The sequence below is a fragment of the Haliotis rufescens genome, unplaced genomic scaffold (genome assembly GCF_023055435.1).
Source record: "Haliotis rufescens isolate VD_foot unplaced genomic scaffold, xgHalRufe1.0.p SCAF_35, whole genome shotgun sequence".
NCBI lineage: Eukaryota > Metazoa > Mollusca > Gastropoda > Lepetellida > Haliotidae > Haliotis > Haliotis rufescens.
This window is the reverse complement of record NW_025964057.1, coordinates 3,877,957-3,892,667: the sequence shown is the minus strand read 5'-3', so window position 1 is coordinate 3,892,667 and position 14,711 is coordinate 3,877,957. Positions and strand designations below refer to the sequence as shown.

The 14,711-nt window shown below is 42.1% G+C and overlaps 2 protein-coding genes across 2 annotated transcripts; one reads left to right on the top strand and one right to left on the bottom strand.

Moving 5' to 3' along the window:
- Window positions 1-706: 706 nt before the first annotated feature.
- On the top strand, window positions 707-1,198 carry LOC125372088. Its single transcript, XM_048381041.1, has one exon. The coding sequence runs from the start codon at window positions 707-709 to the stop codon at window positions 1,196-1,198; it is 492 nt and encodes a 163-aa protein (XP_048236998.1).
- Window positions 1,199-1,615: 417 nt separating this feature from the next.
- On the bottom strand, window positions 1,616-9,285 carry LOC124134461. The gene is made up of 3 exons (XM_046499302.2): window positions 8,720-9,285; window positions 5,949-7,493; window positions 1,616-4,099 (listed from the first exon to the last, which is right to left on the bottom strand). Exons 1-3 carry the CDS (start codon window positions 9,140-9,142, stop codon window positions 3,536-3,538), a joined length of 2,532 nt encoding a protein of 843 aa, XP_046355258.2. The 5' UTR covers window positions 9,143-9,285; the 3' UTR covers window positions 1,616-3,535.
- Window positions 9,286-14,711: the final 5,426 nt, after the last annotated feature.

Genomic DNA, 14,711 nt, shown 5'->3' with positions numbered 1-14,711 from the left:
GTGATGCTGCTGAAACATATACTACTCAAAATAAGTTTAAGAAAATCCTATTTTCCTTTATATTATAAATGAATATAGTAGATCTGTCATAGATGGTTATTGCAACACACAGCCTTACAGTTGTGGGCGCTCTTTAACTTGTTTTGAGTAGTATTGCCTCGCTCACAGCTGTGGGCATTATCATCACGTGTCCCTCATCTGTCATTGTTTTCTTGTACAGAATTATCATCTTAAGGATTACATTAAACAATGTTTCATACAAGTCTTCCTGGTATTAGCTTGATTCAGTCGAGAGAAAAAGACTCGACCGTGTTGTCCATAAAGCCATGCGACCCCTGCACTTCACGAGACAGTTCCGACTCAGCTGACTTTCCCATGTGGACATGGAGGTGTATTGTCGGGGGATCTCCAGGCATTGTTTGTTGTCTGCTATCACTGCCAGCATTGTATTGTACAGTTATAAACATGTTTTATGAAACTGCAAACTTTTGTTTGTTGTGTGTTCCGGCGTCATGGTAACATGTTTATCCGAGGCATCTCGTCATCAGTACTTCACAAGCTGATGGATAGAAACAAGTGTGGCTTTGACGAGGCTCTGATGGATAGAAACAAGTGTGGCTTTGACGAGGCTCTGATGGATAGAAACAAGTGTGGCTTTGACGGGGCTCTGATGGATAGAAACAAGTGAGGCTTTGAAGAGGCTCTGATGGATAGAAACAAGTGTGGCTTTGACGAGGCTCTGATGGATAGAAACAAGTGTGGCTTTGATGAGGCTCTGATGGATAGAAACAAGTGTGGCTTTGACGGGGCTCTGATGGATAGAAACAAGTGTGGCTTTGAAGAGGCTCTGATGGATAGAAACAAGTGTGGCTTTCACGAGGCTCTGATGGATAGAAACAAGTGTGGCTTTCACAAGGCTCTGATGGATAGAAACAAGTGTGGCTTTGACGAGGCTCTGATGGATAGAAACAAGTGTGGCTTTGATGAGGCTCTGATGGATAGAAACAAGTGTGGCTTTGTCGAGGCTCTGATGGATAGAAACAAGTGTGGCTTTGACGAGGCTCTGATGGATAGAAACAAGTGTGGCTTTGATGAGGCTCTGATGGATAGAAACAAGTGTGGCTTTGACGAGGCTCTGATGGATAGAAACAAGTGTGGCTTTGACGAGGCTCTGATGGATAGAAACAAGTCTGACTAGGATCCGATGGACAGAAAAAAATGACTTGAGTACCTGATGTCGACGATGTTAGCCACACAATCAACATTTTGTTTTTTTCTTTCTTGGCATCATCCAAATCAAAACACATACTCAAGCAACCATGGTAACAGTTTAGAGTCTACATGCAGTGTATGCAGCAAGGGTGGATCCAGTATTTAAAAAAAAAAGGGAGGGGTCCAAAATATCAAAATCCTCTGTCAGTTTTACTGCCGACAACCTACTACATATGGTTTTCAAATGGGACCTGAACACCCCCCCCCCCCCCCCCCCCCCCCACTCCCTCTGGGTCCGCCTGTGTGCAGGGATCTTGTTGAATTTACCAACACCCTGTCATTCACAGATACCTCCCCACACATTGTCAGGCTAATCCTAGATCATGGAATTAACAGCAAACAATTCATTCAACAGTCAAGTTTTATTTTGACAAATATGATTGTTAGATACACATAAAATTATGATTAAGTAAATGTACCGCACAAAAAAGTGCGCACTATACTCAAGAAAATATGGTATACTGTAGTATCAAAACTCATCACATGAAACCACGGGCTTGCCGCCCATCATTGTCCCCTCACACAACATCTGAAACCGCCCACTGCATAGTTTTTACATGGAATAAGTAGTCCATTGCTGCTCCTGACTTCCCGAACATAACACTGTTCATACCCAGAGCAATGCTTTAGATTCTTCATGCAAAGCCTTGTGAAACCCTTTCCCACAAATACCTTTTGACAGTTGCATCTCTCACTAAGAATACCCTGATGCCGCCATGTTACACTGTATCAACCGATTATGTCACCAAATTCTTTTTAAAAGCTCTGCCATGTGAAGCTCGCCATGTTAAACTCTATTAATATATCCAGAGCTACAGATATGCAGCGTAAAAATACCCACCAAAATATTCAAAACCCAATTACTTTCAACTAACTTGCATTAAGAAATGCAGGCATTAAATGAAAAACTCAAATGTATAAAAACAGCACGCGTAAATACCCAATGAAGCTTTTTCAGCATGCGTACAAAGGAGCTAATTTCCGAAACAATTATGAGCTATTATTTTCCAATTCAAACATATATATTTAGACCAGTTACATACATCTAAAACATTATTTCATTTTTTTAAATCTTAAAATGTTCACTAATTTTGGTAAAATCCCATGAGAATGATGAGTAGATGAGTGAAAAAATATTGGTTACCCAATGAAAAATGTGATAACCCAATTAAAATAGAAACCCTAGAGTAAAAACTCAATTGTTCAAAAAGTTATCTGGAGCTCTGTATAATTGAAGAACAACTACCATATAATAGGTAGGTAGCTGTTAGCATTGTTACAGCAGTACTGTTACAGCAGTACTGTTAGCATTGTTACAGCAGTACTGTTATCATTGTAACAGCAGCATTGTTACAGCAGTACTGTTAGCATTGTTACAGCAGTGCTGTTAGCATTGTTACAGCACCACTGTTAGCATTATTACAGCAGTACTGTTAGCATTGTTACAGCACCACTGTTAGCATTGTTACAGCAGTACTGTTAGCATTGTTACAGCAGTACTGTTAGCATTATTACAGCAGTACTGTTAGCATTATTACAGCACCACTGTTAGCATTATTACAGCACCACTGTTAGCATTGTTACAGCAGTACTGTTAGCATTGTTACAGCAGTACTGTTAGCATTATTACAGCAGTACTGTTAGCATTATTACAGCACCACTGTTAGCATTGTTACAGCAGTTCTGTTAGCATTATTACAGCACCACTGTTAGCATTGTTACAGCAGTACTGTTAGCATTGTTACAGCAGTACTGTTAGCATTATTACAGCACCACTGTTAGCATTATTACAGCACCACTGTTAGCATTGTTACAGCAGTGCTGTTAGCATTGTTACAGAAGTACTGTTAGCATTGTTACAGCAGTACTGTTAGCATTATTACAGCAGTGCTGTTAGCATTGTTACAGCAGTCCTGTTAGCATTGTTACAGCAGTGCTGTTAGCATTGTTACAGCAGTACTGTTAGCATTGGTACAGCAGTGCTGTTAGCATTGTTACAGCAGTACTGTTAGCATTGTTACAGCAGTACTGTTAGCATTGTTACAGCAGTGCTGTTAGCATTGTTACAGCACCACTGTTAGCATTGTTACAGCACCACTGTTAGCATTGTTAAAGCAGTATTGTAGGATTAACTGAAAAATTAACTCATCGGAATCACCAAAAACCAGACCTCCCAATGTAACTTATTTCAACCCTTCATGGCTGCCATAAGCAGACTCCACATGCCAGTCACACTGAAGGTCCAGGCGAGTTACACTGAAGGTCAAGGCCAGGTGTTGAGAGTAAACTGTACTTGGTAGGACCAGTTCCACGTCTTTACGGATTTGGCGACGCCAGCAAACAAGAACCTGATTTCCCCGGGGCGTAGATCAGCCTGCACAGACTTGCCTGTCAACGCTTCCATACCAACCGTGTCCACGGCAACAGAGACATGTATCACAGTGGTGGAGCACACGTTCATCATAGACACAGTCAGGCCATCTTCGTTTTCCTGGTTCATCCGGTACAGACAGTCCTCAGACTCCTTCACCTTCACGATGCTGGCATGCATCAGTAGGTCCTGCCTCCGTAACAAGCCTGCATCAGACAGCGGCGGCAGGCGTTCCATTTCCACCTGGTGGTCGCCGATGTTGCAGATGCATAGCTGCAGCTGTACCCCCTTGTCAGCACAGACGGAGTATTTACTGTATGGAGACAAGCGGTCAAACTTGTTCAGGACAAACTGGCCGTTGTTTGACTGGACGGAGACCATGAAGACTTCGTGATGGGGGTAGGACGGATCTCCAGTCTCGAACAACAAGTCCATTGTCAGGGAAACAGTCTTGTCCTGTGGAAAGATAACGGAACTTTAATATAATTGACTTTGATTTTGTTTGTTGCTTAATGTCAGCATAGTCAGCAAGATGTGAACTATATTAAGGCAGCCTGTAAATAACCAACCAGTAAACCAGTGATTGATATTATGAGCAATGGTGTTCGGGTCACGATGACACATAATTAACCGAGTCACTATGTCTGACCACCTGATCCAAATCACATGTAAATGTCTATAAATATTTCAGAGCAGGTTCAAAAGGAAAAGCTAGCTGTAGACACATGTGCATAGCAGCTATTTTTAGTAGTGAACTTAATCACAACACATTTTGTGATTTTTGACTGACAAAAACGCTGGGGGGTCATTAAACCAGCACTAATGTATTTTAGCAGGTGTATCGTCTTGTATCGATACAGAAAACATTGTATTATGTATCGTATCAGCACATGAAAGCTCAAGATGCACTGGTGCACCGATGTATCGTATCAGCACATGGAAGCTCTACTGCACTGGTGCACCGATGTATCGTATCAGCACATGGAAGCTCAAGATGCACTGGTGCACCGATGTATCGTATCAGCACATGGAAGCTCTACTGCACTGGTGCACCGATGTATCGTATCAGCACATGGAAGCTCAAGATGCACTGGTGCACCGATGTATCGTATCAGCACATGGAAGCTCTACTGCACTGGTGCACCGATGTATCGTATCAGCACATGGAAGCTCTACTGCACTGGTGCACCGATGTATCGTATCAGCACATGGAAGCTCTACTGCACTGGTGCACCGATGTATCGTATCAGCACATGGAAGCTCAACATGCACTGGTGCACCGATGTATCGTATCAGCACATGGAAGCTCAACATGCACTGGTGCACCGATGTATCGTATCAGCACATGGAAGCTCAAGATGCACTGGTGCACCGATGTATCGTATCAGCACATGGAAGCTCAACATGCACTGGTGCACCGATGTATCGTATCAGCACATGGAAGCTCAACATGCACTGGTGCACCGATGTATCGTATCAGCACATGGAAGCTCTACTGCACTGGTGCACCGATGTATCGTATCAGCACATGGAAGCTCAACATGCACTGGTGCACCGATGTATCGTATCAGCACATGGAAGCTCAACATGCACTGGTGCACCGATGTATCGTTTCACCTCTACTTCTGACCCAGGATCACCACGGGATCCTTCGACAGAAATATGGTTCTTGAATCGCAGTCAGCTACGTGGAACCTCAGGTTATGGTCCGAGCTGGATCCTTGTGAGGAGCATGATCTAATATCAACACTGTCTCCCTGGTTACCAACTGCTGTGTTGTCATATCATTTGTTGGTCTCCAGGTATTTTGTTTCAATATTTAAAAGATCAACAAATATAATAAAATTAAATAAAATTGTGGGTGGGAAATATGTTTACCACCATGTATACTTGGATCTGTCAAACTGGATGTGTGGACTCGAACAGTTCAAAATAAGAAAAAAAAACTCCACACACCCACACTTGCCAAACTTTCAACCTAAACTCACTTCACACACAACTGACTGAACTCACTGTGATTGACGCAATTACATCAGTATCCAATCAAGGCTAATTAACATGCACACCTTGCAACAATAGTGCAAGCTGATTACTGCATACACATTGACAGGAAGGTGCTTAAGCGTTCTCACGTGACTGCCAATGGAATGAGAAAATTGAGAAATGAGAAAAATGGATTAAGATTATGTTACTTACGACAGTCATAGCGCTAAGGCGATCGTAACTATCATACTTTAACATGGGCCCTGATCAGTATGATCATTCAACTCAACTTAGGGTTGCTAGTCTAAAACATGGAACTTACTGAATGCACAGCTTTTCTCACATGTTGGAACATTGCCAACCGCAGTCTGCGACAGCTGCCAAATCCTGTGACAACCCTCGGATGTGCTTGATGGAACTGTGTCTGTATCGCGTTGTTCATGGTGCCAACAGCGAAGTGTGCATACACAACATGGAGGGTGTTGTTCTTGACCCGCGACTCGCCGCCCTCACAGATACAGAAGTTGGGTGGAATCTGTGGAACATTGAGACACTGACGTGAGTCCGACATGTTGCGGAACAGCCCCATGGGGTTGACGAGGTATTGTTTGTTGACTTCGGGAATGTTGGACGTGCTGCTGATCAGAGATCTGATGGTGTAGTGCAGATCAAGATGGCTGACCAAACGGTCCTGATTCAAGGTCAAGGCCGCCATTTTGTCCTGACCGAGTTGTTTCGCGACTGACGTGGGAACGATCATGAAGAGAGCCGGATGGTACAGTTCCACCCTTCCTTCTGGAGATTCATCTAGAAACTTTCCATAGGCATTCCCATGGTCGGAGAAAACCACAGTCAGGGTGTTCCGCTGGTTAGCAGCGAATGCCAGGTACTCCGCCAGATGATCATCCATTGTCTGTACTCTCCGACCAGTGTCTTCATGGCCGACGTTTGTTTCCAGGAATGTAACATAGGGTTTACTTGTGGCGGCCATCATGTCCTGGTAAAGTTTTAAATAATCCAGAAGATACTCATGTTGATGTCGGCCATTGAAGCACACAGTATCAGGTCCATGGAAGTGGTCATTCACTCCATTTTGGTTCAGAATCTCACAGCTCGCTGTAGAAACACCAAAAGATTCAATCCCAGCTTTACTGAAAGCTTTCCTCAAACTCTTCCATGTCTCTTCTGTTGATAGTGATTTGTTGTGTACAAGCAAATCTTTAGAGATGCCCCACTCCCATTCAAAACAAAGATCTTCCAGCCATAATGTACAATACCCTGCATCTCTGAACAAGCCAAACAAACCCTCAATTTTGAGGGCTTCTGGGGGCATGTCCAGCACTCCGAATGTCTGATCTTCCTGAGGTATGTTGCCTTGAAACAAACTACTTAAAGTCTCAAAAGTTCTTGAACGTACTGCCTGTACAAGCTCAAAGTCTAACACCACTGCATTCTTGCCAGTGTTAAGTCTGTCAAACAGTTTTATTGTCTTTGGTAGAGATCTAAAGAAATGGTGTCTTGAAACAGAGTCAATAAATATGAAGTTAACATTTATAGACGGTGATGCTCTGTTATACTTCTTGTTCCCCGGGACTAGTGGGGGCAGAATAAGTAGCTGCACATTCTGAGTGTCACTGGATTCTTGCAGAAAGTCTGGATACTCCACATTCACCTCCACAGTGGACTGTTCACAACGGATGTAGCAATAACCGCTGTGGGGCGTCTTAAGAAGGTCAACAATTTGACTTTGTAACATATCAGTTGATGCCACTTCCCTCCATTTCAGCACACCAGTGTCAAGACTTCGAGTTCCCAGGTGGAGCTTATCACAGTTTGTCTTCTTACAGATCAGTCTCCTCGGATTGCCCTGTTAACAATGTGAACATTTACTGTTAGCAAGTGTACACAGTGGCACTGACTCTATATAAGTAGGACTGATACTGTTCTATTAGTGATCTCAATGCAAACTGCGGTTGTCGCATAAGTAATGCTAATACATCAAGCAGCCTCCCTCATGGAGTATCTGTCTCCTGGCCACATCTACACACCTTTAAAGGACAGAGAAGACACTGTGAGGTGAGCTGAGGTGAAATTGGGTTTAATGTCGTGTCCATACTGAGGAATAGGTGAGGCGAGGTGAAATTGGGTTTAATGTCGCGTCCATACAGAGGAATAGGTGAGGTGAGGTGAAATTGGGTTTAATGTCGCGTCCATACGGAGGAATAGGTGAGGTGAGGTGAAATGGGGTTTAATGTCGCGTCCATACAGAGGAATAGGTGAGGCGAGGTGAAATGGGGTTTAATGTTGTGTCCATACGGAGGAATAGGTGAGGTGAGGTGAAATGGGGTTTAATGTCGTGTCCATACAGAGGAATAGGTGAGGCAAGGTGAAATGGGGTTTAATGTCGTATCCATACGGAGGAATAGGTGAGGTGAGGTGAAATGGCATTTAATGTTGTGTCCATACGGAGGAATAGGTGAGGTGAGGTGAAATGGCATTTAATGTCGTGTCCATACAGAGGAATAAAGGTAAAACCTGGTGTGCACACATTGTAAATTCTCATAGATAAATATGTCAACAATAATAATTCACAGACTGCTTATTTATTCATTATTCAACAATATATGAAATCAGTGACATCGACCAGTGCAAACATGCAACACAAGCCCTGCTCATTCTATTATCCGCCAATCAGGAAACATTAGTCCATTAGTGGGCGTGGCCTATTTATTTGGGTTTGTGAAAAAAAGAGCAACTCTCTTTGAACTGTACTCCAGTTATATCCTGGGGTGTCAGTTTAATGTGTCAGGAAGGCCCAAAGTGATGCAGGTCTTAGACATTTAGCACTTTGCAGAAACCCACAACCATGGGTAAGGTGCTTACAGACCTAGAAACATAATGGGATTCAAACCCACAATCATAGGTATCTGGCCTTCCCTAGGGATGCAACTCTGCACAGCCAATCGCTGCACCATAGTAGACTGGGACACCCAGGCCCCCAGTTGGGAAAGAAGGTTATGACATTCCACAGAATCTCATGTGCTTAAATATATGTGTCTTTACAAAAGATATATTTGCACTATTATTTATTACCTGGAAATCACATATTTGTACTCGGCCTTGTTGTGAGCAGGTGCCCTTAGGCTGATCCTTGAACAGAGAGTCCGCTATGTCACATGACCCTCTGACGGGTGGCACTCGCCTGCAATGGGCTGACTGGGTATCGTTACTAGAACTTGGGTTACCATGACGACTGATCAATCTAGGAATTGGACAATCCCTCAAAGGTACTTGTGGATCTTTTTTTGGGTCAGCAAAATGTCGTAGAGCATTTTCGATTTCACTTTCATGAATGTTGAGAGCTTCCACTGGAAAGTGTGACAGTGTATTCCTGACACTGAGTTGGTGGAGCATGTAGTAGATTATCAAAGTAATTCCTCCAAGTTTGAGAACAAACTTTATTTGAGTTTTTGTTTTTCTTTTGAAAAACAGATTACAACCTTCATTGTCAGGCATCAGGGTTCCACTATCTGCTGACAATGTCGTGCTTGTACTATCTGCTGACAATGTCGTGCTTGTACTATCTGCTGACAATGTCGTGCTTTGCAAATGTCTGCATGCCTCATACTGGCTTAACTAACGACATTTCTTGTGACAGAGAACGCCGACAATGGTCTATCTACATCTCGACAACTGATCTTCGAGTCGATTGTTTACACCGGAAGTTGATGTAAACGTGTCCTGACAGTTCAAAAGTGTTCCTGGGTTGCAGCCGGAATATGAACTAAAATCTGACAGTCAAGAGTTGAGATAATGAAACAAAAGTGAAAAGTAAAACAATTGCATTATTCAGATTTCTGGATATTTTATGTGAATTCAGTCACATTTTATGTATGTGTAAATAATTACCAACCCACTTTAGCAAAACCCTTTTTAAATTATATATTTTGATAGCAGTGTCATCACAATTGAGACGATTAAATACAGAAACAGCTACTCGTACTTACTTTCGTCAGTGAAATATTTATTGTACATGTACATAGTGCGTACTCGCATATGCACGCAGCTGTACGATGACGTCCTAGGTATGTCCCAGCTATATCCCAACTGCCTGCGACCGCCTCCGTGGTCTAGTGGTAGAGCGTCCGTCCGGAGAGCGGAGTGAGTGAGTGACTTGGGTTTAACGCCGCTTTTAACATTATCCCAGTTATATCACGGCGTATCTGAGGAAAGCCCGAAGTGATGCAGGTCTTAGACGTTTACCACTTCGGTGAAACCCACGAGCACGAGTATGGTGCTGACAAACCCGGAGAGACATAGTCTGGGCGAACCAGGACGCAACTCTGCACAGCGAATCGCGGCGCATTAGACGACTGGGCCACCCGTGCCCCTGAGTGGGGTACTCATGTTAAACTGCGGTATGGTATCTCTGTGGGCTAAAACAAGGACTGGTCGGCTCGGAGTCGGTATACTGTGTCTGAGTGGGGTACTCATGTTAAACTGCGGTATGGTATCTCTGTGGGCTAAAACAAGGACTGGTCGGCTCGGAGTCAGTATACTGTACTCATGTTAAACTGCGGTATGGTATCTCTGTGGGCTAAAACAAGGACAAGTCGGCTCGGAGTCAGTATACTGTGTCTGAGTGGGGTACTCATGTTAAACTGCGGTATGGTATCTCAGTGGGCTAGCACTATAAATCGGCATCAATCCGGACTAGTACAAACAGCCACACACACACACGCGCGCGCGCGCACACACACACACACACACATACGCACGTGCATGCACGTCGCTATATAAGTGCAATAATCTTGGACGTGACGTTAAACCCAATTTCACCTCACCTCACCCGACTGCCTGCAAGAAACCAAAACGGACCTGTAAAACGAAAGTAGGTGAGACGTGGTTCCTCAGTGTAAGTCTTGTATAGCCAAAATGTCGCATCATGTAACTACACGTACTAGTCCACATGCGTTCATACATATATGTAAACTGACATATAGTCTATGAAATCTTACAACACACTTCTCTCCTATAAAATTAAAACAAATAATTTTCCTGATGCTATGGAATAGGGCTAGGTAGAACTGGCTAGACTTGCTTTTGTATACTGTATATATCTAGATTGGTAAAATACATATATTCTACAGTCTCGGCGCAGGACAAACATATTTGGTATTTCTTGGAAACTTTACGATAAAAATATCACCAACACATTTGTTTGTTGCTTATGAAAAACATATCAACAACAAGAAAAACATCTACTGGAATATTCATCAAAACAGATCCACTTCGGATAACGAAATGTAAACATTTTTGCTCTGTAAAGTTCAATATTATTAAATTCAATTGCTACTACAAAATGTTGAGCATAGTAGCTTTTTAGATTAATATCCACACGTTGTACACACGTTGTACTAGGGTCAAGGAGAAAGTCCCACCTTTAGTGTTCTGTCACTTCTAAACTGTTGCATGTACACCTCGTGAATGACAATATCCCGACATACCACCATACCTTGGGTGTGGATAACAAGCATTGCCAGGTAGAAGTGGAGTTGGAAGTTTTATTTTGTTTCAATTTATCACCTATTAGGTCCATGTTCGGCCAAGTTAAACTCCATTTCAATCTAAATCTTCAAAAAGGAGATTTAGTTATGTGAATTTAATGAAATGGCAGTATGGTAAAGAAAAACATTCTAGTTACGCTCACCAATTCGCGGACACTTGGTATCAGGACGATTTGACAGTGATTCATACACACACACTCCAAAGTTTCAACCTTTATAGGAAGGACACTGGGGATCACACGAGCCATACGTGATCCAGGGGTATCCAAACGTGGGTATATTCATCTACATTTTAGGGATTTATATATCAGCAAAATATATAATGAAGCGTTAGTAAAATAACTTTGTTGACTCGCAGACTAAGATAACGCAAGGCATCGGTCCTGCGCCAAGACAACAGTCGATCAAATCTTTTATAACTCAATAATTTCGCCGTTTTTCATCAAACATAAATTCTAGTGTTTATTATTATTCCAAACGTGGAATATTTCTAGACAGTCTTGCGTATTTTTATCATCTGGACTCGTTCTTATTAATTTAATATTTTGCTATTCCTCAGTCTTGGTACATAGTGACACTTTGTGAGTTTATGGTACGTCGTCTTTTAAACATGTCTACATCCGACGTAGCGTGAAGCGACAGTGAGGTCACTGTTTGAATATACAGAAATGTGTGCGAATATGTCAAATACAAGACCGGCTTGTAGCCTGACTGAGGCATCACGGGGCACGCATCTACAGCAGTGCCACCGACAGGGAAGGGCGCGTGCCACGGGTCGCGAGCACTCAGCCCAATATGGGTTGTTTCTGTGCCAACAATATGAATTTCCCTTCATGGATGTCATTTATCATTATCACGCTTAGTGAAATAGAAGATGAGGAACACTTCCTGTTGCAATGCCCTCCCAGAGACCTGAGCCTGGAACTAAATTCATCACCCGCCTTAGCTATGCACCCAATATCACTGAAAATACTACAAAATCCACCACCGCCTTTAGCAAAACATATCCCCTATTTCATTTACAAAATGTTCATGCAAAGAAAATGTGCATCTCCTCTCTAGACTTAATCATAGCAATATTTGTATTCCATCGTGTATGTCAATGTTTATTTATCACTTTTCATTATAACGAGTCATGTTCATGTTTTGTACTCTGCCCAGTGTAGGTGTTTATGTACAATAACGTGTCTTCTTCTACTTCTTCTTCTTCTTCCCCCCCCCCCCCCCCCCCCCCCCCCAGACAATTGTCTATTTTGACACGAGTCATTCGTGGTCCCTTTGCCGTCTCTTGTAGAAAAAGACCATTGTTTGTTTATTTGTAAACTATTCCGGACAGAGAGTTGATACCCCGACCAGGGCACTTAACAAAGACACTGATATCCTTGGCAACTCTTTCCGTATATTGTGATCCCTCCTACCATTATTGATCAGCGTATATGGTACCAGAACAAATGAACAAAGGTAACAAAATAATGCAAAACGGTAACAGATGTTTGGACTGGTAACATGATACGAAAGAATGATAAAAGCAATTGGCGAAGATTCGTAACAAAACAAGCGGAAAATGGTAACACGATGAAATAGGCGTGGTAACAAAACGGAAAAAGACAAACGGTAACAAAATAAGTGATGAGTGACAAAAATGAATTATTACAGGAAACTAAGAGCTGTATCAGAATAAGATTACACTGGTAGAAGAATTAATCAAGGTTGGTAACAAAACATATGAAGAGAGTTACTTGACTCAATGAAGAGAGTAAAAATAAATGAAGAAAAGTAACAAAAAAGATGAAAACTTGTAACATTTTCTCTAATGGTAACATGATAAATTCACAACAGTAGCAAAATAAATGAAGAACGGTGCCAAGATAAACAGGAGGGGTAACTAAAAATTAAAGAATAGTGACAAAATTACAAAAATAGTAGCATACATGTATGGTATAGAACCATTGGTGAGAGGAATACTGTGAGTGGTATTAAGAATAATGGCAAAATAAGTCACAATCGGTAAAAATATATAAATGAAGACTAATAACAAAATATGTGAAATGTGGTAACAAGATAAGTAGATAAACAACAACAAAATACCTACAGAAAGTAGAAAAATGAACAAAAATGGCAAAAGAATACCGAATGGTAATATTATAAATGAAGCACCCAAAACCAGTTTAATCATTTCAAAGAGAACCAGACTTCTTGTCGGACAACGGGCGCGACATAAACACAAAATTGAAATTAGCATCAATTTGTTTTGTTTCAAGGCAATGGAGCCATATTCATAAAGGTATGATAAAAAACAAGGGAAAAGATCTGCCTTTCTGGGTAATCCACGTGATGATTAACGTACAAGCCAAACTGATGTGAGTGACGACAGATTGTCTCAATATTGTTTCATATTCCAAAATGACATTTTGAAGATGTTGTTTTTCTCATCTTCTGGATTTTCTCACTTCAGAATACAATCCAATACGTTACAACAAAATATATACCTTTGTCTCTCAGCTTGTACAGCACAACATAGTCATGTGGCAGTTTAGAACCTGCCAATGAAATAATAGACTTTTTGTGGTCTACTTCGACAGACCTTGTCCCCAACCCCTTCCCCCTTCCAAAGAAACCAACTAATTTAAATAACATGTATGAATTTTTGATTATATTAATATACGTTTCGATTTCTAGAAGAAAAGTTCCTCATGTGGTGACGATGTCTTACAAAAGGGCACACTGAACAATGTGTACCACGTATTTGACAATTATAGTGATATAAGTTTGAACCTGGAAATCTGAATTACCGTAATATATAGAGACCACCCTCGCCGCGTTCTCCCCCCAACCCCCCCCCAACCCCGAAAAAAAGACAAACAAACAAAAACACTAAACATATCCGTTTTCTTTCACATACAAAATAGTTCGTTGTAAAGGCTCATATTAAATACGTATGCTGTCGTCGTGAGATGTAGTAATGAGGTATAGTAATGGGAAGGTATTAATGGGAATGTGTAACTCTACCAATGCAACCTGCACTTCTTCCAGTAGCTGCGCTCCCAGTAGGGGGCGCTCTGTCCCGCCAGATCAAAGGTCAAGTGATGGGGGCAGGTTATGTGAAGGACATAATTATTGCTAATGAAGCACACAACGACATATCAATGAAATCGTTAGCAAGCGATCATGCTTATCACTCAATCCTTATCAACCCTTATCTGTAAACCAATTCTCCTTTCAGGTTCAATCAGCGTGAGCCCTCAGGGAGTATTGACCAACCACCCCCGAAAAGAGGCCCGGTACCTTACTCAGTAAATTCCCCACCCAGGGGCTGCCTCGTCCCCTGGGTGGGGCAGCGGCCTCTGTTATTCTTCCCGGTGTAATAATCACCATCTTGATAAAGATTCATGTCTTTGTACCGCCGCTACTGGAAACCATAGGGTGACGACAAGGGGCCATGTTTGTTCCGTCATTGTTGTGTTCTGCTGTAATGAACGAAGCCTTGGCTTTGTTTTATCCGACGGAACCTTTTGATG